The sequence below is a fragment of the Electrona antarctica genome, assembly GCF_951216825.1.
Source record: "Electrona antarctica genome assembly, chromosome: 15".
Classification (NCBI taxonomy): Eukaryota; Metazoa; Chordata; class Actinopteri; order Myctophiformes; family Myctophidae; genus Electrona; species Electrona antarctica.
This window is the reverse complement of record NC_136796.1, coordinates 17,868,590-17,894,788: the sequence shown is the minus strand read 5'-3', so window position 1 is coordinate 17,894,788 and position 26,199 is coordinate 17,868,590. Positions and strand designations below refer to the sequence as shown.

The 26,199-nt window shown below is 46.7% G+C and overlaps 1 protein-coding gene across 10 annotated transcripts in view; it reads left to right on the top strand.

The window, feature by feature from the left end:
- Window positions 1–26,199, top strand: part of arid1ab (AT-rich interactive domain 1Ab) — an 88,633-nt gene that overhangs the window by 32,409 nt on the left and 30,025 nt on the right. For all 10 annotated transcript variants that reach the window (XM_079522639.1, XM_079522640.1, XM_079522637.1 and 7 more), the window contains exons 3-5: window positions 774–1,709; window positions 3,199–3,315; window positions 25,061–25,310. In XM_079522639.1, coding sequence (XP_079378765.1) covers window positions 774–1,709; window positions 3,199–3,315; window positions 25,061–25,310 — 1,303 coding nt within the window. The remainder of the gene's footprint in view (window positions 1–773; window positions 1,710–3,198; window positions 3,316–25,060; window positions 25,311–26,199) is intronic.

The window sequence follows — 26,199 nt, the reverse complement described above, 5'->3', positions numbered from 1 at the left end:
TATTGTGTGCAGTGATTATCTCACACGGGCTGGCCTCGGTGTCTGACTCTGTTGCTCGATAACCGCCCCACAGACATGGGAGTGGGTTATCCACTTCATGTTGTTTTTTTTTTAAACGTGCGTGATTGCTTTTTGAATCCTTTGTGTAACCCACGTGCCCTCTGCACAACATGCGTGGTTTGAGTAACCCAAGTTGCGAGGTGGTGGTGGTGGTGTGTGTGTGGTGTTGTTTCTCTATCTCCATTTCCTTCGTCTTCCATTGTATCCACACAAGGTCAACACAATGTGCACCGAAAGGCCTTTTGAAAAGCCTGAAGTTTTTTTTTAAATAAATATATTTTCACTGCTGCAGTGTAAAGGCATGTTCTATTGAACGGCAGCCCTTGAATATGATTTTCCTGCACAAGGACAGTCGAGTCACTATCGCCAGCAATACAAGGCAGAGATGTTGTTATCCCAGCGTGTAGCATTGGCAAAACCCGCTCAATGCGTCTGTTTGGGGTCACGGTCATACGCTATGCTCAGATCGCTTCTGGATTGCATAAAATGAGGCTCCTTTTTGTTGATCAAGCGTAGAATACTAAATCTCTATTAGTCACGGATATTTTTCTCCCTTCATCTTCACCCATGCATGTTCACCCACGCAGCTGCAGATTGCATGTCTTGACGACACAGATTCAAAATGTTTGTTCTGTGATTGAACTTATTTTTATTACAATTAGCTTTTCGTGCTTTTTGATGCTGCTTACCGTGCGCTCTTTGTTTTTGTACAGATGTCTGCATACGGACAGCAGGGGCCGGGGGCGTACGGTCAGCAGAGCCAGGCATACTACGGCCAGCACGGGCCTCCTTCGCACCCCGGCCAGCAGCCGCCCTACCCTGGCCAGCCGCAGGGCTCTGGCGGCAGCTCCGGAGCGCCCTACCCCCAGCAGGGACACCCCTCCTCGCAGCCTCCCGGCCAACACGGGCAGCCCCCCAGCCAACACGGGCAGCCCCCCAGCCAACACGGGCAGCCCCCTTACACGCAGTCCCAAGGCCCCTCCCACACGCCACCTCAGGGTCAGCCCCCGTACAGCCAGTCCCCGCAGTCCCAACCCGGCCAGCCGCCGTACGGCGGTCCCCCTCAGCAGCAGCAAGGGCCCGGACCTCAAGGCCAACCTGGCTACGCTCGGTCCCCCGGGCCAGGGCAGACGTCACAGCAACCCCCGCAACAACCACCGCAGCAGCAAGGTCCCCAACAACAACAACAACAACCGCCGCAGGAGGGACGTCCCCCCTCACAGACCCAGCCACCTCAAGGTCATAGCCAAGGTCAACAGGGTCAGCCATCACCTTACTCACAAACGTCTCCGTTACAACAAGAACAGCAGCAGCAACGGCAACAACAACAAGAACAGCAGCAACGGCAACAAGAACAGCAGCGGCAGCAGCAACAACAGCAACAACAAGAACAGCAACAACAAGAACGGCAACAACAAGAACGGCAACAACAAGAACAGCAACGGCAACAACAGCAACAACAAGAACATCAACGACAACAAGAACATCAACGACAACAAGAACATCAACGACAACAAGAACATCAACGACAACAGCAACAACAGCAGCAGCAGCGACAACAACAAGAACAGCGGCAACAACAAGAACAAGCGGAGCAGCAGCGGCAACAGCAACAATCACCTTTCCAGAGGTTTCCCCCTCCTCCCCAGGTAACGCATAGCGCCGTCTATTTGGCTGAAGCATACTCCGCCAAATTAAATTCCGAGCACAATGACTTGGTGGGCCATCGGGTGGTGCCGGGCTAGAATACCTGCCCACCACCTAGTGGTCTAGTCTAGGGGTTTGAATCTGCCATGGGTGCTTCCGGTTCGATCTACATGCTAGCGCGGTGCATGCGTTCACATTCACACGACACACAAACACAATTGGCCATGTTTGGGGAAGTTACAGGGCTCGAAATTGTGACCGTTTTGGTCGCAAATACGCCTGAATGTTAATTTGTGGGACCTACATTTTTAATATGGAGCACTGCAAATAATTGCTGTTGTGCGACCAAAACGGCAGAGTGAACCAAAACGTGCGCTCCCTGCCAACCAACTGCATTCCTCTCTGAGCTGCACTAGCTCTTGATGCTAATCTAATATAGCATGCGTATAACTACTCATTGACACAACGGTGCGGGACGTCGCTGAGTGCTGCATCGCTGACATCCTAGAGCGCCTTGCGATTTCACAGTGTGTCAGAAAGTACATTATTTTAAGCATTTTAAGTTAAGAAACGATCCAAGCTAGCTACATAGCGAAAGGAAAAGTCTCCTCTCATTGTTGCGTGCGTGCGTGCGTGCGCCACCCCAGACATCCTTTGTTTGCGTCTGGGACACATCACGTCGTGTCCCATGGGTCGACAAAATAAGATGAATCAAAGAATCAATCAATGTGTTAACATATTTTGTGCCCAAAACGTCTGTGGACGTCCTGGGTATTACCGCACGTGCATAGCCCAAGACGTCTGTGGACGTCTTTCAAAAAAAAATATATATATATATATCTTTTTTTTAAATATTTTTCTTATTAAAAAAAAATCAGAAAAATCAAAACACTTTTTTTTCCTTCTTTTTTTAACACGTGGTGCCAAAGTTTGTGTTTTCGCCATTGAGAATGCATTTGGCGTTTAAATTAAATAACTCAGAAACTATAAAACATTTCAAAGTAAAAAGTTCCAGCATGTGTCTCCACAGTCAGCTGAATTATAAAAAATGTGAATGGATTTTCTAGGTGAAAGTGATTTTGGGCAGTATTGCGTGGGCTCTCAATGTGTTAATAGTATCAGTCTTATACATAAATAGGGAACTTGGATGGGATTTTATATAATTTGAATATGATGGAATATGACTAAAGCTCACATTTAACATCACACACCATAATTCACTAGCCCCCCTAAAAATTAAAATTAAAAAATTAAACAAGCTTTCCATGTCTTTCCAAGCAGGCCGCATCTCACTTCCGTGCATAAAGTGTGATGTGATGCCTCTTGGAACTATGACTGTTGGCCTTCTGTTGGCATTGTTTCTTTATTGTCAATGTACTGTGTGATCTGTTTGTTTGTATATGTTTTCTGTATCCTGATGATTGCTGTACACAAGACAAATTTCCGAAAGGACAAGTAAAGTATCTATCTATCTTCTCCCGTGCTGTCCAGGAACTCTCGCAGGACTCCTTCAGCTCACAGTCCAGTGCTCCGCCCTCCAACCAGCCCATGGCTTCCAACAAGAGCAGCCAGGAGGACAGCATGCAGGGCCGGCCGTCAAGTCTCCCGGTGAGCCTCAACCCCGCTCGCCCCACACCCCCTCACCCACACACCCACACCTACACACCCCAGGGACAGAGTGGCAGTCTGACGCACCGCCATTCCGCACATGTGGCTTCCTGCGTGCGATAAGGGTTAGGGTGATGCCCTAACCTCTCACCAATTTACCCACACATCCACACGCCCACATAATCCCTAACCTCGAGAAAAAAGCCTGGTCACAACCTAATGGAAAACAAACCGCTCCGTGTCACCATGACACGCGTCTGTGTGTCTCTACGCCACTTGTTCTCAACGTGCATCTAGGAACCACCTGGCTCACCCCAGGTTGGCAGAGGGAGAGTAGCGCCCAGGATTACAGCTTAGAGGCAATTGGGAGCTTGGAAGATGGTTTTTTTTTTTGCTGGTGAAGAGATTTCTGTAGACGAAAAAAGCTGTCCAAATACAGAGCTAACTCAGGTCCAGTTTTCCAAGTCTAGGGGGAATTCCGACATAGCAGCAACATCAGTCGTAAGCATGAAACACCAGAGAGGTACTGCTATGGATAAGAAACATACAACACAAATAAATGGACTTCTGCACTCGGTCTGACTAGGTTAACATGTATATCGTTGCTGTCTCTTATCTGCATATTCTAATTTTATTTTTTATTTTTTTTGTAAATGAACGCCCTACTTGATCATACTACACTAACTACAGCGTCACACAAAAGCATCAAAAGTAGCAGATCCACAAGCTCAAAATGTGCCGTTATACTAGTGATCGTAGATCATACATCAAATTGGCCTGAGGTGCAGGTGCATTGGTCCGAGGTGCAGAATAACAACGTTGTTACACTCCAAACGAGAGTTCAGCATCATGTGGTGAGTCCAAGCGCAACACAGGCGGGTATTGTGGTATGTCTTGTGCTTGTAGCTCAGCGTTAACCTGAAGCACGAGCTCGGGATGGTCCACAAGAGTGCACACAATTTATTTGTCAATTTCCAGGTCTTGAATAAACTGGGGAATCAAAGTATACGAGTATGGAGCCAGCGTTCTTGTATGCACATGAGGGAATGTGTTTTGTTAGTTAACAGTAGCAGACGTACAAGTTAGTTCACATCGCGTCACTTTGTGTCGCGCTGCCAACTACTGATTTAGAAGGCATTTGTAGAATCAGCCTCAGGTCTTGTGCTCAGAAAACCTGTGTCCCAGTCAAATACTGGTATGCTTTTGCTTTGGATTTCCATTCTCTGAGACACACACACACACACACACACACACACACACACACACACACACACACACACACACACACACACACACACACACACACACACACACACACACACACCTCTCTGCTGTGAGCTGAGCTGACCTTGACTGTTGACATGGTGATCAGCTGGGACTAACATTCACTTCAAGACCCCCCCCCCCCCCCCCCTCTCTCTCATTATGTTGACACACAGGCCTCATTGGAAGCTTGAATGAGTCAGGTGTCTCAATGTTGACCCTGTTATTTGACGACAGTGGATAGAGGGAGGGGGGAGGGGAGGGGGGCGGTGGTACGTGTGTGTAGAAGTGGGGTAAAAGTGGGACGCTGGTGGTTCCATGATGTGTGAGAGTTAAAAGGTGAATCCCCTCCTCTCCTCTCCTCATCCAGGTATCTTGGCTGCCACAGTGCCGTTGCCATGGCAGTGTTTATAGGTCAGGCTGTGCAGCTAACCTCATTCCACACCTCGGGGAAGGAGAGCGCGAAATGAGATCATTAATGAGGGGGAGAGAGAGAGAGGGAGAGAGAGAGAGAGAGAGAGAGAGAGGGAGGGAGAGGGAGAGGGAGAGGGAGAGAGAGAGAGAGAGAGGGAGAGAGAGAGAGAGGGAGGGAGAGAGAGAGAGAGAAAGGGAGAGAGAGGGAGAGGGAGAGACTTCCAATAGTGTGAATGATTGGTATGAGTGGGAGAGTACAGAGGGAGGGTGAGAGAGAGGTAGATGTCTGTGCCAGTGGGGGATGCCCTCTGGATGTGTTGCCCTTATTTATTTATTTCTCGTTTATTTATCCCCCTGATTGGCTCTGCCTTTGGCGCTGTGTGTGTGTGTGTGTGTGTGTGTGTGTGTGTGTGTGTGTGTGTGTGTGTGTGTGTGTGTGTGTGTGTGTGTGTGTGTGTGTGTGTGTGTGTGTGTGTGTGTGTGTGTGTGTGTGTGTGTGTGTGTGTGTGTGTGTGTGTGTAAAATATATAAATACAATACAGACTATTTTCTGTTCTTGGGGATTCCCCATCAGTGGCGTGCGATTGGCCATGAATGTGTCTATGGTCTGTGTGAGCAGAATGCAGATCCCCCCCCCTCCTCCTCTTCCCCCGTGGAGTGCACATGACACGGTGTGTGTGCAGATTAGAACCCGCCAACTGTAACCACGCTTTCCCATGCGCATGCACACACACACGCACACGCACACAGCCCCTGGCAGCCTCACTCAGTGTTGTGTTGTGTTATAGCCAGCATGTCTTTGGCAGCATCTGCTGAGCTGAGTGTCCTACAGGTGTTGTTATTATTATGGTTAGGTTGTATGATTGATGGTTTTATTGACTGCTAATGCATCTACACGACCGCATCGCAAAAACAATTATTTGTCAAACATTGCCACATCTTTCTTAAAAATGTCCTAGATGTGAATTCTCCATAATTGTTAATATTTGCGTGTACAAAGACTTCATAATGAATGTTCTGAAAATAGACGGGACAGATGTTTTCGTTGAATTTTTCATACTACAAAGTCTTTCATACTTGCAATATAATATGATGATGTTAGTTTAATAACAAATAAAATAATATGGTCCAAACGCCTTTATGGTATTCATTCGCCACTGTATATTTGCAAACGCCCTATAGATCCGCTATAACTTTGAAGATGTTCGTCAAAGACGACAACTTCAGGACATTTCATGTATGATTATTTTTGTTGCTTCTAGTTGTAACTATAATAACCCGGCCTTGAATCCAGGCCCCGCTAGGTGACAGACAGACAGACAGAGCGGCTCCGTTGGTAACTAAGCACATATACTTGGAAGTGCATCCCAGCCAGGCAGCCAGCCCCTCGCCTCACAGCACAGATTGGTCCGTTGGAGCCAGGTGCTGAGAGAAAGCCAAGACGTCTGTTCTGTTGGTGCTTATGTGTGGGAATAACGGACATCTCTTGCACTGTTGGAGGAGAACAGGTAGGAGAGCAACAGTCAGTCTGTAGGTGAGAGAGAGAGAGAGAGGGGGGAGGGAGAAAGAAAATAACAGCCAAGCGAGAGTTGAACTAGCTGAGCAAGTTGAACTGGTTCCTGGTTTGTTTTCACCAGGCTCCGGGACACGCACGCATGCACGCACGCACATGCACACACAGAGACTTGAGAAACGGCTCAAAGCTAGGCAGCACCCAGCCTGTTCAGCGCTCAACAATCATGGCGGTACACAAGAATATTTACTTTGAATATGCTGTTTCCCCTTCTTTTTCTGAATGGAATAACGTCATTCACCGCCATTAATTTCCTACAGAGAGCAAATGTTGTCTTTTAACCACATGGAACCCGTCGTGCCTTTTCTGGAGGCCAAAATAGCAGATCTAGAAGGTCACATTGTGTCGTCTTTGGGTTGCACTGTGAGCTTGTGGAGTGGCTGTTTTTGGTAAAGATTTTTGGGATTGAGGGAAAAAAGGAGGGGGCTGATTCTTATCCTAACCCTATCCTCTGGGGTACACCAGTCAACAAAGTATACCGTTGCTGTCGGGCAGAAACATTTAACAATGATTTTACAATAGTATAGGAGTCCTTGGCACGAACAAAGTGTGAGAACTACTGCTTTAGAAGGCATTTGCACAATCAGCCTCATGTCTTAATGGGTTAATAAGCAAGTCATTTATGTATCCATTATACTCTTGATGTATTGTCTGGTTAAGGGGATAGTTCAGATTTTTTTTAACTTAAAGCTGTATGAAATACTTGCCAATAATATAGTGGTTGCAACTGTATTAATTGATTGCCCGAGTCCCGTGGTGGGAGTTCTGCTCTGGTTTTGGTGAAATATAAAGTTGTTCTGGTCATTTTGTGGGGGGCACAGGGTACCATGCATTAAAAATCCACATCCACAAAACTAACGGGATTTGTATTGTTGACCTATTTCTAAAATATTAGTGCAACTTTCGTTCATTTTTGACCCCTCTATCACACGGAACTATGTTTTTTGTGTCCATATCACTACGCCCAAAAAATTGTTCCATGTGATAGAGGGGTCAAAGTTGAACGAAATAATGAATTTACTCCGTGGCCCCAGTGCCCCCCACAAAATGACCGGAACTACTTAATATTGACCAAAACCAGAGCAGAACTCTCACCACGGGACTCGGGCAATCAATTAATACAGTTGCAACCACTATAAAGTAAATATCGGAACTATCCCTTTAAGGTGTTTGATAATGCTATAAGAAAGCCTCGCTGTGTATCATCTTTGGAATCGCTCTGGTTGCTAGGAACTCTTGCTAGGGCCTTGCCTGCACTGCTTCTGTGTGACCAACTCCATTAGCTTCTGCATTAGCCGTTTTCTAGGACAAGGATTGGCCAGCTAGCATTGATGCTATTACTTTAGCATCCAAAATGGAATCCAAAACCGGACTCTCGTCATAGTGGAATTGCTTCTCATCACGTGGCACCCAAGCGCTACCCATTTTGTTCACCAGGTGGCACTCAATGTGTTAGGAGCTACATCTTCGGAAACGATCAAAACACCGCGAGGAACATGGTGTCGGGAACGCGCAGAGCAAACCTCAACAGTCGAGATGAAATCGGTAGTTCGGTTTGTACTTTTCAAGCTGGTAGTTTGAAACCGAACGCACTACACGCGTTTTACAGAGCTCATTCAGTGAAATGAACTCCCTCCCCCGCCCTTCTGTTCTGTTTCTTCCGCTCATGAACACGGACGACAGGCGTGACAGACATGCGAGTCGCACACCTACACAGCAGCAGCTGCCAAAATAAGATGTGTTCCTGAATCCTGACTGTGAATGAGGCGGATTGGCACTGATTTATTTACTGATTTATTTGTTTTTATCTTTTTGTGAAGCGACATGGATGGATGGCTTAAAGCAGTAGTTCTCAAACTGCTACTAGGACCCCCACATTAATGTATATTTATATTTGGCTGCGGACCATCTGAAAATGTTATGTGCCAGGGAACTCCAGAAGAGAAGTTAGTTTATGTAAAAAATAAAAAATAAATCAGCAAAAGCATAAATGAATGAAGTGGTTACAATTATTGTGAAATTAATGCCCACCAATGCCTTAACGGAATTGTTCATCCCAAAAAAATAATTTCCTATTAATTATTCAACCCATTAGATTAAGAATAAGCTTTGTTGTCAAGTGGGTGAAAGTTTAGTACACGCTCCATTATAGTTTTCAGGAAAGTGGAAGAATAGAGATAACAAGTGAGGAAAACAAGATGGAAACGGGTATAGTTCCTAAAATGTAGGGGAAGAGAGGAGGTGAAAATCTTTTGAAAAAGCTTTTTTATTTATTTTTTGTAGGAAAATAAATTTGAATTGTTACTCGAGTCGTGACGCACAAATGGGTCTCCACCCACTGTTTGGGAAACCGTGTTATACATTACATTACATACATTACTCTATACATTTATAGGCAGTATACAGTATGTGTCTGCGACTCAGCGGTGGCTCAGGAGTAGAGTGACCGGATGGGAACCGCAAGGTTCCCAGTTCGAACCCGGGCCTCCCCCAGAGTTAGCGTCGAAGTGTCCTTGAGCAAGACACTGAACCCCTAATTAGCCCTTCACTAAGTCCCTCCCCAACCCATCCTTGTCCAATAGGCACGTTATCAGCGAAGAAAGCTTGACCTGCACAGCAACCGTTGCTAAACTATTTGGATTGGCATTGGACAATTGCTTTTTGGGGTGGGATTTAGTGAAGGGCTAAAATGCTCCCGATGTGCAGGTTGGTGCCTTGCATGGTTTCCTCCGGCATCGGCGTGTGAATGGATTAATGTAATGCACAATCTCTGTAAAGCGCCTTGGATAAAGGCGCTATATAAATGCACCATTTACCATTTATAACTTATTTTTTATTTTTGTGCGTTTTTTTTTTTGGTAAAGGGGACGATGCAGTATAGTCCCATCTCCTCCAGTGGGGCTCTAAAACGTGCTGGCCGTCCTTATCCTCTGCGGTCATTTTAAAGAGGGCTGTGATTGTCACGCCGTCACGGAGCCTTTTCATATTCCCTGGAAGTGACACTTCCTCTCCGTGTCAGTCTCTTGTGGGAGCGGGGGAATGGATATGTAGACCCCCCCCTTCCCACCCTGCCTCCCTCACCCTTCTCTCTCTCTCTCTCTCTCTCTCTCTCTCTCTCTCTATACATACTTTTTAAATCTCCTCTTTGCACCTCACCAGAATCTTTTGTAGCTCCTTTCTCCCTTGTAGGGGCTAATCCTCACTCCTAGACCGCCCACTGGCTTTCCCCCCCCTTTTTTTGTGGTGGTCCCGTGCGCCGCTAAGGATTGTAGGATCCCTAAGTACCCCCACCTCCCCCCGCCCCTCTGATGTAGAGGGACCTGTCTCAGTGCTGTGGACTTGAGAGGAAGGTCACATGTTGGTCATACACACTCACTCACTCATTTAGTTTTCCTTTGCCCCTTCTCCTCTCCTCTCTTTCCCCCTCTCTTCTCTTTACCTCCTCTCCTCCCCCTATCCTCTATCCCCCTCTGTGTGTGTGTGTGTGTGTGTGTGGGGGGGGGGGGGGGTCATCTGGAATGGTTTAATTCAGAAGAACGCTCTTCTTCTTGAGCAAAGAAAGTCTGTCTTGTGCTGCCGCGTTGCATGTGTGGTTGTTGTGCGTTTGTCGCCGTTCGCATTTCCGCGTTTGTTTGTGTCGGTGCAGGCGACTTGAGCCCCCCCTCCCCCTGTGCGCATACACACACACACACACACACACACACAGACACACACACACACAGACACGGGGACACACGCACGCGCATGCACACAGGCCCTTTTTCAGCCTTATTTCTTATTACTACTGGCACGGCCAAATGAGACCACACGCATCTCTCCCCCGCACCCTCCACCGAAACAGACCCACCCCCGTGACCTTCCAATCTCGTGTGCCAAGACTGCTGGTTGACTGACTGACTGACTGACTGAAAGGGGGCCGTGGGTTCCTCCAGAACATGGCACTTTTAAAACCTTTAAAACCCTTCTCAAAGTGAGCTCCAGGGGACCACCAGGGGTCCCAAAATACAGTTAAATAAACACTGAGGGTTCTATAGTATAGATTGACGTTCCAGAGATATAAAATGGTCTCAAATTGGGGGTCTGTGGCCTAATGCATATCAAACTGGAGGTCCTTGACATTCAAAAGGTTAAGAATCGCTCTATCAAACGCCCCAACCGACCAAGCAACCAACCAACTAACTTACTAACCAACCAACCTACCAACTAACCAACTGACCGACCGACCGACCAACTAACCAACTAACCAAGCAAGCAAGCAGTAAGCCCAGCCCAGCTCTCCTCTGCAGCTACAGCTTGTTTTTGCGACATAGCTGTGGAGCAATCTGCCTCGCTAGGCCGGCCCACTTTTTCTCTCCAACCCGGCCCCACCCCCACCCTGAAGCCTCTCACTATTACACAGTATTTTCTCGCGCTCGCTCGCTCTCTCTCTCTCGCTCTCTCGCTCTCTCTCTCTCTCTTTCTCTCTCTCTCTCTCTCTCTCTCTCTCTCTCTCTCTCTCTCTCTCTCTCTCTCTCTCTCTCTCTCTCTCCCCCTCTATCCCTTTGCTCTCCCTTTCGTTTTTCCCCCTTCACTTCTTTTTGGTTTTTGCTTCTCTCTCTCTCTCTCTCTCTCTCCTTCCTCTTTTTCTATTTGTATTTTCATTTTCTCCTTCCTTCTCCTCTAGCCTGCCTGCTTTCCTTGCCCCCCCCCCCCCCCCCCCCCTCTTCTGTGTAAATCAGCTTTCGTAACGCTGTGGCGCTCAGCCTTGTTTTGCGAGTCTCTCACTCTCTCTCTCTCTCTGCCTGCCTGTGTTATGCGCTCATTCAGAGTCCAGGGCCGGTTTCCTGTTGCTATTCTGGGGCCCGTTGGCTTCCTGTGCAAGTGCGTGTCTTATTCAGATTCCCGGGTGCCTCTTCTCTCGGCTCGCTCTCGCTCTCATTCTCTCCCTCCCTCCCTCTGCTTTGCTCTCTATCTCTCACACACACACACACACACACACACACACACACACACACACACACACACATTCTCTCTCTCTCCGTCTCTGCTTCTCTCCGCCTCACCCCACCTCTATTATTTCTCCTATGTGATTTTTAATTAATATACTTGAGAAAATTCAATCTGCTGACAAAGTGTGGCGTTTTGCACTTGGTTCAGTGGATTGTTTTGTTTTTTTGTAGAACCCGAGCCCTGTTTTGTGCGTGACTGTGTATGTGTGTGTTTTTCTTTTTTTCCTTTTTCTGTAGCTCTTGTGAACACACACGCTCACTCACTCCCTGGTCTCTCACTCCGGCTCACACTCGCTCGCTCGCCCCTCCCCTCTCTTCTCTCTCTTCATTTGTGCTGGGCTGAGCTAGTTTTGCAGCACAAAGACAGTGGCTGACTGCAGCACTGCTGAACACACACACACACACACACACACACACACACCCTCAGCTCTGTGTTACACTGTTACTGTACAACCAGTACACTTTACTGTACACACCACTCGCTAACTACCTCCGTGTTATCAGTAGCGTCATTATTATCAGCGTGATTATTAAGAGACATTTAAAATCTGTGTCGGCCACATGAAGCACTCATTTAGCACTCTCTAGAAGTGTGTGTGTGTGTGTGTGTGTGTGTGTGTGTGTGTGTGTGTGTGTGTGTGTGTGTGTGTGTGTGTGTGTGTGTGTGTGTGTGTGTGTGTGTGTGTGTGTGTGTGTGTGTGTGTGTGTGTGTGTGTGTGTGTGTGTGTGTGTGTGTGTGTGTGTGTGTGTGTGTGTGTGTGTGTGTATTTTACTGCTCTGTCCTCACATGAGAATGAAATGGTTGTATGGTAAAATGTTTTGTTTTTGAGTGGTGTAAACCACTCCTACGACTGGCTTTGTTAGTTTACGTGTCTGTCAGTCTGTCTGTCTGTTCGTACCAAAAAATGAGCACGGTTGCTATGGTCACCCAGTTCACACGGGTGTGATTTCATTACGTCAGACATTACGTCAGACCACAGCTGATCAGTCTATATAAGACCTTACACCAGTGACCACTCAGTTCACACGGGTGTGATTTTTTTTACTTGACAATGAGGAAAATGCTCAGGTCGGTGTTTGAGTTATACGAGTTTATACCTGATTTATGCATTGAACACATCTTATAATTCAAGCTTGTAGAGCTATACTATCTTTGTCTTTTAGGGTTAAAAATGGCACACGATTGTCAAAAAAATTAAATACAAAATTGCTCTCAAGTGTCGATGTCCTCATGTGTATACAAATACAAGTGTGCGATGCGTGTGAGAGCGATTTAGTGACACTAGGAGGGGAGGGGCGTTGCTCTGGAGAGCAGGCAGGCTGGCTCCGGAGCTTTCTCCCCACCCACCCACCCAGGCAGCCAGCCCCCTCAGCCAGCCCTGTGTATCCCAGCACCCCTCACCTCGGGCTGGGCAGCTGCCTGCCTCACTTGGGCATCTGTGCGTCCGCCCTGGGACTCCCGCTACTATTGTGATCCGTACAAAAGACCCCCACCTCCCCCCCCTGCACACACACCATCGCCCGATTATTCACTGCAATCAGGAGGACCCCCTCACACACACACACACACACACACACACACACACACACACACACACACACACACACACACACACACACACACACACACACACACACACACACACACACACTCCTCACTCCCCTCTGCCCATCTATCCATGCCTCTCTATACTCTGCAGAAGGCAATCTGTGTGGATCTAATGCAGAGTGTGTGTGTATCCATGTGCGTGTGCATGGGATGTTTCTGCTCCTACAGAGAAACTCAATTAGGCAAATGGGGGGACGGACGGTTCTTTTTAGAAAAAGGAATTCGCACTTATTGATCAGGATTCGTCATCTGCCTTTTAAATGGTCTTCCTCTTTTTTTAACAGCAATGAAGTGTGTAAATATATATATTTGTGTAAATGGCAGCTGAACAATATTGATTAGGGTGAAATGGTGTGTGTGTGTGTGTGTGTATGGGGGGGGGGGGGGGATGCTGTTTCACTCTTTTCCTTCTGCTACTTTGTCCGTTTATTTATTTTTTATTGGCTCTCCCATGTGGCGCTTGGTGATAAAGTAAAAGTCTAATGGCAGTCTCCTGGGAGGGAGGGAGGGAGGGAGAGGCAGCCTGTTGAGGGAACACATTGTGTTGCTACTGCAGCCAGGGATGCACTTCACACAGACATGCACTACATGTTCCCCATACTGCCACGCTGCCTGGCTTTCATAGAGCCGGGCCTGGCAAATATTCTCCTTGAATAATCGAAGCGTGTTTTCGTCATTTTTTTTCTTCAATATTACTAAATTGATTAGTTAGATCAAACTGTTGCACCTCTACATAGTGTCCAAAGCTGCATCATGGTTTATATTAGATTGCATGCAATTGAAAAATTGAATTGAATTGAAATTGATTTCAGCCGCATGCAATGTTTGTGGTGATGTTTTTTTCCAAGTGAGCTGAGTTACTTTTAAATGCTGCCTATCAATGGTTCTCAACGTGTGTTCTGCGGCCCCCCCAGGGGTCCTTGAGGGGTTTCCAGGCGGTCCCCAGCTAAATGATTGATAATTAGGAACCCAATGGAACCCAATGGACCGTTATGACCCAGTAGCTCTGAGAGTGTACACAGGGAACCAAATCATTCGTACACTCGCAGTTACAATATCACAGGTGATATTGCATTATAGATTGGATCATGTGGAATGGGGTGTCTGTGGCTGTGCCATAATGCAAATCCTTGAAATGAACAAAACTGGTTGAGAACTATTTTGGGTTGAGGGGTCCACTGCACTGTGCTTTCGGTTTGGGTTTGGGGTTGAGGGGGTCCACCATGCTTTCGGTGCTGGGTTGAGGGGGTCCACACAGCAGCGTTCCTCCTCAGTCATATGGTTAGTGTGTGTGAGAGCCTGTAATGGCTGCTGTGCTGTGTGTGTGTGTGTGAGGCAGGGGCCTGCCTCTCCTCTCTCCTCCACTGTGGGATGGTAGTGCCCCCTCATGGTTGAGCACAGCCCTGCAAACCCAGAGAGTCTGCTGGGGAGTCTGGAGCTTGCCTGGAGACTCGTTTCGGGGGGCCCACCACCCCTAATGTACCTATGATCCCCAATAACCTTAACCATAACTTCACAGAAACTATGCAACTATCCTCAAAACCACGCCCCCATCCCAAGCGAGCCACCCTGAAAAGAGGCACTCTGATCGCCAAACCCCCCCCCCACGATGGACTTCCAGAAGCCCCACTACCCCTGGATATAGCCTTGGATGGGCGGACTACCCCCCACCCTCTTGTGCGCCAGCTGCCCTCTGTCGCCTGCCGGCCCCTCCGGCCGCACGCCTTGTTCCTGCTGTCTGTCATGCTGTCATCCAATGGTAATGTGGGATTGAGTGCAGGAAGGCGGAGCCGTGTGGGCAGACTGATTGAAAATAAGGGGGGGGGGGGGGGGGGTCACTGGTTTTCAACAGTGAGAAATGGACCCTCAAATTGGACCCTTACAGGGTCTGTAACGTATACATGGTACCAAATAGATCTGGTTCCATGTGTACACTGTCAGACTGACATAAACACTATCAAATTGGTAGGGTTGCTCTGATACGGATACCTTACTCATGCACTCAGTAAAATGTTGTCTAGTGTCTACCAAAACATTAAATTTACAGTTGGTTATCCTTACAGTTAGGATAAAATAAGTGGTTACTCAAACTGACCACTTATTTTGAGTACTTGTACTCGTTCTGAAAAAGAAATTAATGGTATCGGAGCATCCCAACAAATTGGGGGTTCATCATCCGTGGCCTGATGCCTGTCAAGCTGGAGGGGTCCTTGAAATGAAACCCCCAGGTTGAGCACGGTTGGGAATAGATAATACACTTAAAGGCAAAGATAAGGCAGACTCAGCATCACATGCTGATGGAGGTGGGTGTGGGGTTTGAGGTGGGATGTAAAACCTCTGTGGGAAGTGCAAAGGGAAGGAAATTCACTTGATCTTCAAGCATAAAAGAGAGCACAGATGACTTTTCCCATGACCCGTGCCTCTTTTATTTTTTTTCGTTTCAAGCTCGTTTCAAGCTCTGCTCGAACCAGAGCTTAGGGCTGTAAGGTGTTGCAGCGTGTCGTCTCCGCGCACCGCCTGCCATCGTAAACACAAACACACTGGTTGGAGACGATGAAGAAGAATGCCACACCGCCGCACAGCGCAAACAACCCCACCAACCAATGACCGGGGCCTTTTTCAAGGGTTTTCCGCTGTCTAGTAATTGTTCTCAGTGAAAGGTTGTGTGCGTGCGTGTGCACGCACGTGTGTCCTGTTTGTGGGTGTGTGTGTGCGTGTGTGTTTCCCCGGAGGCTTTTAGTGTGTAATTAAAGTGGTGGCAGCATGCGCGGGGGGAGGGGGGGGGGTCTTTTGGTTCTGCGCACAGTGCTTCCTGTAACAATGACGTGCTTGCTCTTTGTAGTAGCTGACTGCGCTGTGACCCCAACCAGGCACACACACAGGAGACCAGAGAGAACGCACTGAATGAGAGAGAGGGAGAGAGAGAGATAGTAAGTATGGGTGGGGTGGTGGGAGGGAAGGAGAGAGGGTGTCTGCTCTAATGTGTTGAGCCACGTGGAGCACCGGTAACCATGGCAGCCGTCAAGACGCGGCAGGTTTTCTTTTTTTTTTCCTTTTCTTTTTTTCCTTTTCTTTTTTTTCCTTTTTTTGTAATGCCGTCACCCCCCCATACCCCCAACCAACCCCCCCATACCCCCCCACCCCCACCCCCCCTTTCCCCTCCTCTTCCCCCGCGGCTGTCACCTCAACCGGAGAGAGGAGGATGAGAGAGCATGTGTGTGCAAGTATGCATGTCTGTGTGCAGCCACACTGAGCTTTGTATATTGTGTTTAGAGCGTGTGCGCGCGTGTCCGTGCGCGTGCAAGGCCTGAGAACAGGAAGCCTGCCAGGCGGTGTGGGTGAGAGCCTATAAGGCTGAGAGAAAGAGAGAGAGAGAGAGAGACACACACACACACACACACACACACACACACACACACACACACACACACACACACACACACACACACACACACGTTTTAATTACTCTACTAGTGAGGACATCCAACATTTTAGTGCGGGATTGAAAGCCAAGTTTTTAAGTGTGTGTAACTCTGAACCCAGCAACCCCCTATAATATATTATAACATGACATCTTAACCTTTACATTATTGTTATTGTAAAGTCTAACTTCACAAATCCCATTTCAAACCATAACACAAACATTTCTCCTGTTGAGGAGCAGGAAAATTGTCCTCCTAGACGTCTTAATTCTCCAATATATGCTAAACTGTGGGGACATTCGGTCCTCACAAGTGTAGTAATACAAGCGTGCGTGTGTACACACACACACACACACACACACACACACACACATACACACACACACAGAGTGGGTCAGGGAGAGTGTGTGACTGCGTGTTGAACCCATGCACCCTCCGCACGCTGCCAGAGGTCCAGATCGCGTTACAGACACACACACACACACACACACACACACACACACAGAGCTTGGCCGCGAGAGAGAGAGGGTCACATACATTCCAGATAGGTTTTTATCTCGGAGGGGCGATAAGGGCAAATGCTGGCCGCTTGCTGCCCGCCTGCCACCTCCGTCCCCCTCTCCGTTTCCTCGTGGAAGGAAGGAAGGAAGGAAGGGGGGCGGGCTGGGGGGGTGGGATCGTTCTCTGGACTGCCCGCCTGCCCGTCCGTCCATCCGGCTCGCTCACTGGCTTGGCAGACTAATGGCCCTGGCCGGCTTGATTGATTCAGTGAAGTAATCTGCAAATGGAATACATTAAGAGGAGAGGAGATGACTCAGACGGAACACACACACACACACACACACACACACGCACACGCACGCATGCATGCACAAGATCACCCACAGAACATTACAGCCCCCCGACCGATGTGTATCTGTCTGGCCGATATTGAAGCTCTTGTTATTTGTGACTTCATTTTTTTCCTTCTCGTTATCGGCGGTTATGCGAGCCGATGTGTCCTGGTTTTTAACCACTTTTGTGGTGTCCCTCAGAGGCTCTATCCCACAGTGTCCCAAACAGTGGGTCGGAACGCGTTCATGGGTTACGGGCCAATTGTCATGGGTCGAAAATATTTAAAATATTTTTTTAAAACAAACAAAAAATCTAAGAAATTCCATGAAACGCACGCACGCACGCACATACTTTTGGACATGCCATTCCTCTTGAATGTACATTTTCTAAACATTTCAAAAATATTTTTGAAAGGTTTTTGAAGAGTGGAAGTTTAATGTTCTCAAATGGAACCTTTAATCAAAGCTACGTTTTTTGAATTGATTAGAAAACGTTTTTGGACAATGTGTCGGTAAATTGATGGCTAGACAGTAGACAGTGGGTACCAGGGATGAATAAAAACGAAACACAAAAACAATACAACACACACACACCGTAAAACTGGGGTGCAGACATTTATCCGACATACCAAAAGTCTGACATGCGCAAATCACCCGTTGCTCCCGACATGCATTGCGTCCGCGACATGCATTGCGTCCGCGACATGCATTGCGTCCGCGACATGCGTTGCGTCTGCGACATGCGTTGCGTCTGCGACATGTGTTGCGTCTGCGACATGCGTTGTGTCTGCGACATGCGTTGCGTCCGCGTGGGGTTTGGGTTAGGTTAGTGTTTGGGTAGGGTGTCAGACTAATGACTGCCGGACACTTGGTATGTCGGAACATATGCCTGCATCCTGTAAAACTAACACAACAGAAGACTAATAAATAACCCACCTACCCACACCTCCCATGGGACCAACAATGTCACGAAAAGCAGGGCCAAACACTACGCATACCTGTTACGCATAAGTTCTGTTATGGGGGTCTCAAGTTAAAAGCCACTGGTCTTGGACTTACAAAAAATACAAAAAATAAATAATCCATCCAAACATTTTTATTTCAACATTCATCGCTGCAAATCTGAGACAAATAATCTCATCCTTTTTTCCTCTGTTAGATTACAGTTAAATTCAGATTCTTGCAAGCTACAGACTCTGAAGTTCCATGTAATAGGAAGTGCTGGTGAGCACAAAATGGCCACCGTATAGAGAAACATGCTATGCCCACACACACACACACACACACACACACACACACACACACACACACACACACACACACACACATGCAGTCTCTCGCTCACTGCCTGCACAACATAAACAGGCCTCGCTGTCACACACACACACACGCGCGTTTGTGTGTGTGCGCGTTGTCTCACTATGCTTGTGAGGACATCAACGTTACACAAATTATTATTTTAATAATATTGACTCTAAAGCCTTATACTGGGTTGCAGAACGGAAAGAGACAATCTATGAGCTCAAAAGATTGCAACACTAAACCCTAAACCTAGCCTCCAAATGTCTAATCCTAACCCCAAACTCGGCCGGTCACAATTATAACTTGATCGCCTAATCGTGATATGATACGTATCACGATATGAGGTTCACGATACGATTTTTCACAATATTTTATATATTTTCCAGACAAATGACAAAATCTTTTTTTCATGATTTATCTCCCTCCGAGCTTTTTTCACAATTTTTATTTAACTACATTGCAAAAGTAGCATTACTTTTCATGTAAAATTACTTTTCTGTGCAACAACTGTAAACATGCTTTCTTGATTTAGAACCTAGCTTCGAGTTAACCTGTAAAAAAAGCTTTCTTTGATGGCATCTTAGGATAGATGTAGACCTATTTGACAGTGCAGAAACATAATTGCCTTCCTTGATGTATTAATGAGCATCAACGACCATCACCTGGTTACAGACACACACAGCTCCCCTCTGCAGCCTTCTACTACTGCAAGTATCTCCAAAAGCACTTGAATATTATGGAATATGAATGAAATTGATTAATATCGTCGGGATTCACGACGATGATCGTCGGGATTAATATCGATATACGATATATTGTTACATGCCCTATATATATATATATATATATATATATATATATATATATATATATATATATCACACGCACCACACACGAGTTCCAACATAATTCCGTCTCTACCCCTCGTCCCTCTCTGATCATCATCCTCTGTCATTTCCCTTCTGTGATAACTGGAGGAAGTTGAATAGCAAGAGCTACACCACCTCTCCTGCTCTCTCTCTCTCTCTCGCTCTCTCTCTCTCTCTCTCTCAGCAGTGTGAGTGTGCAGTCAGCAGAACTGGCTTCAGCTCGCTGGTGCTGTGCAGTATTGAGCTGGGAAAAAATCAATGACTGCAGAGTGGGAGTAGGCAGGAGTGTGTGTGTGTGTACTTGTGAGGGCCAAAATGTCCCCACAAGTATAGTATAATTTGAGAAACAGACATTTCCTACTTCCTTGTGAAATTGTTGTTAAAAATTTATGTGTTTAGATATTAGTAAACGATTCGTTTTGGGGGTTAGGGTTAGAATCAGACACTTAGGGTTGTATTTATGCCTGATTTACAGGGGTGTAACTATAATATATACATTGCTGGCGTCCATTCACCGGAAAATAGCCGACGTACAAGCTTGTAGATTGGCTACTTTTCAGCTATCTTCAGTGCTGTCCTTTAAAATGTTAATGTCCTAGCAAGTATAGGTGTGTGTGTGTGTGTGTGTGTGTGTGTGTGTGTGTGTGTGTGTGTGTGTGTGTGTGTGTGTGTGTGTGTGTGTGTGTGTGTGTGTGTGTGTGTGTGTGTGTGTGTGTGTGTGTGTGTGTGTGTGTGTGTGTGTGTGTGTGTGTGTGTGTGTGTGTGTGTGTGTGTGTGTGTGTGTGTGTGTGTGTGGGGGGGGGGGGGGGGCATGTGGAACCTCTGCCTATCCAGGCTGAGGGGGCTTGTCAGATATTTACAGAATTGTAAGAGCTCCTGTTCTTTTGCAAACGCTGCTGCACACTAATGGAGCAGTACTGTACCTCCCTGCTGCCTTTTAAGCTTTTATTTCCCTCGTGATAATAATGCAAAGATGCTGAACCTATTTGAATAGGGCCAGGTAATTAATCCGAAAATATATATATATAAAAAATTATATATATTTAGAGCCGTTAACCGACGTAATCTTGCTCAGGTTAGTTGAAGAATCGATAAGCTTTTTTTCTTTTCTTTTTTTTTTTATCACTGACAGGTGTAAACCTCATATGTAGGCCTGTCGCAGTTATAACATAATCGTCTAATCGCAATTATTTTGCATAATCTTCCAGACTATTTCCATCATTCATATAAAGTTATTCGATTATCTAAGTTATTTGTCGTATCTGCCCATTTTCTTTTCGAAGCCTAAAAGCCAAACAGAAATCACATTTGTATTATGTTCCAGTGCTCCAATGCCAAAAACACAACTAAATCGTTAATCACAATTATTTGTGTGACAATGAATTGTCTAGGAACATTTTTAATTGTGACAGCCCTGCTCATTTTGTCAAACTGTTTAAAATGAATGCAAACATTTTAAATAACGGTGTCATTGATTTGGAGTGGCTTCACCCCAGCCTTACTATTTCATCTTAGTCTTGTGACATGGAGTTCTCCCGGGCTGACCCCCTGCTGCGTTGAGAACTCCCAGGATGAAACTCCAATCAGGGATTGACCTTTGACACCCCCCAGTCCAGTGGTCTGGCACGGTGAGGGAGGGAAGGGAGGGCAGTGACGGAAGGGGGGTTGGTTTAGCGTGTGTGCGTTTGTGTGTGTCTGAGACGGGGCCGCCACGCTCTGATCTGTGAAGCATGGTGCGTCAGAGGCGAGCATAGCGGCTCATTGTGGCCGGTCAGCCCTCGGAGCGGAGCAGAGCAGAGCGGGCCGACCCTTCTGTCAGATGACTGGTCTTGTGATGTCTGTGCTCTACTGCCTGGAGCCTGGGGGGGGGGGGGGGGGGGGGGGGGTCAGCTGACCATGCGGGGGCTGCTGGCTGCCTTCCATGGTTGATGTTTGAGAAGGAATGCCTTCATGCTTTTTGACTTAATTTGCTTTCTTTTTTTTTCGTTCTCTTCTTGGCTCTCCCTTCCCCAAATCATCCCTTTTCCTCTCCTGTCTGTCTGTCTGTCTGTCTGTCTGTCTGTCTGTCTGTCTGTCTGTCTGTCTGTCTGTCTGTCTGTCTGTCTGTCTGTCTGTCTGTCTGTCTGTCTGTCTGTCTGTCTGTGTCTCTGTCTGTCTGTGTCTCTGTCTGTCTGTGTCTCTGTCTGTCTGTGTCTCTGTCTGTCTGCCTCTGTCTCTGCCTCTGCCTCTGTCTCTGTCTCTGCCTCTGTCTCTGTCTCTGTCTCTGTCTCTGTCTCTGTCTCTGTCTCTGCCTCTGTCTCTCTCTCTCTCTCTGGCCTCTGTCTCTCTCTGGCCTCTGTGTCTCTCTCTGGCCTCTGTCTCTCTCTCTGTCTCTCTCTGGCCTCTGTCTCCCTCTGTATATTTATCTCTGTCACTCACTCACTCGCTTCTCTCTCTCTCTCTCTCTCTCTCTCTCTCTCTCTCTCTCTCTCTCTCTCTCTTTCTGTCTGTCTCTCTTTCTCTCTTTCTCTCTCTCTCTCGCTGTGCTCTGTGGCCCCTCCCATCCCCAGTCATCTATAAGATTGGTCCCCTTGTTTTTTTCTATAGCGACACACATCTCTCTCTCTCTCTCTCTCTCTCTCTCTCTGTCTCTCTCTGTCTCTCTCTCCCTCTCTCTCTCTCTCTGAATGAGTATGGGGCAGGTCGGCAGGGCTCTGTGCTGCCAGACGACAGGGAGATGAGGGGGAGGAGGCGGTGGTGGTTACTGGGGAGGGAGGGGTGTGGGGATGGGGTGGGGTGGGGGTTGGGGAGATGTGGAGGTTGTCTGATTCAGCGTTCTCCTCCTGTCGCTCCCTCTGGGGTTCCTCACATCAGGTCATGTCCCAAAAATAGAAACGGGCGCCGTTTCAAGTGCAAAAAAGGAAAAAAAAGCCGGCTTTCGGGGGCCGCAGCCAGCCCTGCCTGCCAGTGTGAGATTTCTATGGGAAATAGTTGGCCACCTTCCAATGAGCCCCCCTACCCCCCTTATCCTCAGTGGTGGACAAAGTAGTACTTTCTTTTTACTTGAGTAAAAGTATCAATACAGCATTGTAGAAATTCTGTATTACAAGTAAATAGACCAGAATTCAAAATGTACTTGCGTACTCATTATGCAGAATTTCCCATTTCAAATTTTCAAATGTATAAAATAATATTTCGAAAATGGCAGATTTTCAAGCCCACATTGTGAGCTTGTAGCTCGGTTATTTTGTAATGTCCAAAATATATAGGTTAAAGCGGTTAATGTATGTTTTGTAATAATAATCAATTCAACAAAGTAACTAGTAACTAAAGCTTTCAAATAATTGTAGTGCAGTAAAAGTACAATATCTGCCTCTGAAATGTAGTGGAGTAGAATTAAAGGTACTGAAACTTGTACTTAAGTACAGTACTTGTAAATGTAAATGAGTTCCTTTCCACCACTGCTTATCCCCCCCCTCTTTTTTTTCTCCCTTCTCTCTCCTGCGATGTGATTGGCAGTTCAGCATGCATGGCTGAGCGAGCAAGCACATGGGCGCCACATGATTGGCTGCCCGGTGTGTAAACACGTTTACCTTCCTCCCAAAAAAAACTGTTCCTTCATGTGGATAATCGTCGCTGTCGGGTTGGAAAAACCTCATGTCCCAAAAGAAAATATGTTCAGTTTACAGGATTTTTAATTAGAATAACAGAAAACATAGCAGATTGATGAGCTAGAAACACGTGGCGTTTTGAACGTGTATGTCTGCTACCTTCGCTGCTTTTGCGTGACATTGTAGTATGACGAAGTAGGGTGTTAATTTATGGAAAGAAAAGTAAAAAGCTAAAATATAGAGTTGCAGGGTTTCTGCTCGACAGCAACAATATGTTCCTCTGTGAAGACTTTACTTTCACTGTGGATTATTATTATTATTATTATTATTATTATTATTATTATTATTATTATTATTATTATTATTATTATTATTATTATTATTATTATTATTATTATTATTATTTCACCCTGTCTAATCTCATGCACAATACCTGCCATTATATGTGTTACCAGTTTCACACCCTTAACCCATTTTGACCTGAGATCAGATTCTAAAAATGTCTTCTACATCCTGACAAAAAGCTATGTTTCTATGTCAGTCGTTCTTTGATTTTTCAAAAATAGCAGATATGAGCTTGTAGATCTGCTATTTTTCAATAGCTAACACCAAAAGGGGTTCCCGCCCAAAATGGGTTATGTACTGTACATACAGTACTGTATCTGCCGGTCTTGTGGGATGTGTATATTATGCAGATATGTATTTTGGTCTTTCTGTCTGCTTGGCTGTCTTGTCTGTCCGTCTGGCTGCCTCTGTGCCTTGCTCGTTAGGCACGGCCAACAATAAAGCACTCTCTCTCTCTCTCTCTCTCTCTCCTCGGCTCGGTACCATCTTTCGTCGCCACACGGCACCGGCTCGCCGCCTGTGAGGTCCCCGGCGCCAATTATTATTCTTTTTAACGGGCCTCTCCCCAGACGATAACCGTTTTGTTTTCATCCCCGCCACCACTGTCCTGCCTGCGTGAGAAAAAGCCCTGAGCCTCTGCTGAGATGGATGACACCAACCTTATTAATGTGACGCTGCCTGGTGGCGTAGCCGTTTGTTTATCCCTGGGTCTGCACTGCATGCACTGTACCCCCCACCCCCCCCCCCCCCCCCCACCCCCTCTTCTTCACTGTACGATCAAAGCGTCCCGCATTAATCGCGTGGGATTGATGACCTGCTTTAGGGGCCTTTTGTCTTGTCTGAGCAATGGAGACCGTTTCGTTCCTGTCACGTTGAAACCGATCATTTTTTTTCGCACCCAGGGATGAGACTTCCTTCGTCTCGAGCTCAAAAGTGGGGGTCCAGGGGGGTCCTTCAGTGGGGTTTCAAGGCAGCAATATGAGGAACAATGAAACACTTAAGCCATAATCTATTGGAGATTAGTCAATCTGCATTATTGTGTCGCATCACAACGCATTGTGAGCTTATAGATTGGTCAACTGCATATCCTCTCTGTTGGGTGGAAACCCCATATGTCCTTAATTGGTACTTTTCGGGCTTGTGGATCTGCTACTTTTTTAGTATTTTTTTTTTATTTGTTTATTTTCGGGGTTTTATGCCTGATTGGAGAGTATAGGCTGACGAAATGGGGAGAGAGAGATGGGGAGTGACACGCAGCAAAGGTCGTTGGGATCGGGATTCGAACCTGCGACATGCTGTCAATGCTGCATTGCAACCTATGTTCCCCGACCACTACGCCAGGGGGCCGGGACTGTTGATGCTTTTGTGTGACGCTGTAGTATGATCAAGTACGGCGTCAATTTACGGAAAACACAAAGTAACAATGGGTTTCTGCCCTTGACATGAAAGATGTTTATAGAACTGATTTATACGTTCTTACTTAGTGTGCCTGTGTGCTTAACCCGTCTCTCTCTCCCTCTCCCCCCTGTGGTTCCAGGACCTGTCTGGCTCCATCGATGACCTTCCCACGGGTACGGAGGGCGCTCTGAGTCCGGGCGTCAGCACCTCGGGGGTCTCCAGCAGCCAAGGGGAGCAGAGCAACCCTGCGCAGTCGCCCTTCTCGCCCCACACCTCGCCCCACCTGTCGGGCATCCGCGGCGGGCCCTCGCCCTCGCCCGTGGGCTCCCCCGCCAGCGTCACGGGCCCCCCCTCCCGCACGGGCCCACTGTCCCCAGCTGCCGTGCCAGGTGAGAAGGAACCGGCCGTTGATTGATTTATTGATCGGTTGAATACTGACTAATAACTACAATTAGTTGTACACAGAAATGTAAACGGCCCTGTGGTGAGGTAAGACATTAACTCATTGCCTGTCAAGGACGAGTTTAACACGTTTTGGCTCAATGTCTCAGACCGCCAAGAACAAGTTTTTTTTAAAATGTATTTAATTTCTTCTTTTTTTTTAATCAAAATTAAGCTTGTTCTCTCTCCTCTCCACCGTCTGAATAGGTGTCTGTTGCTAGACAATCGATACAAAGCAGTGAACTGGAATTGAAAAAGTCAGGCTCCGCCTGCTTCAATGACAACTGGATTTTTAAAACGCTTTTATCTCTGATTCTTTTCAGAGAGAGAGAGAGAGAGAGAAAATAGGCATCCGTCCGTCAGTGATGACGATGGATTTTCATTGCAAATATTTGTATTATATTATCTAAATAGGCTATGAAGGTGAACAGAAAAAACAACAACAGATGTGATTGGCCGGAATCAGTGTTGACTCAGAGGGTCCTCATCTGGAGATGTTTGATACCTCAGTCTCTTTGAAGAGACTGGGATGAGGGACAGAAAGACTGGACACTTTTTTTTTTAAATTCTGGCAGCATATTGAGCATACTTTATATTATTTGTAAACTACACGTTATAATATGGTTTTTATTAATGTGAAAAAAAAAGATTACATAATGGTGCTCCTTAAATGTTGGTGTTTGAAATTGGTAGCACCAGTGCTACCAAGTAAAAAGGTTAATTTTGAGCCCTGACTATTTTAAATACCAATCCCATTGGTATTTGCTTAATCCTTAGTCTTCTGCCCTGAGCCGTCCCATCGTATCAGTTTGTTTTTCGGAGGTCTGAAGCTTAATT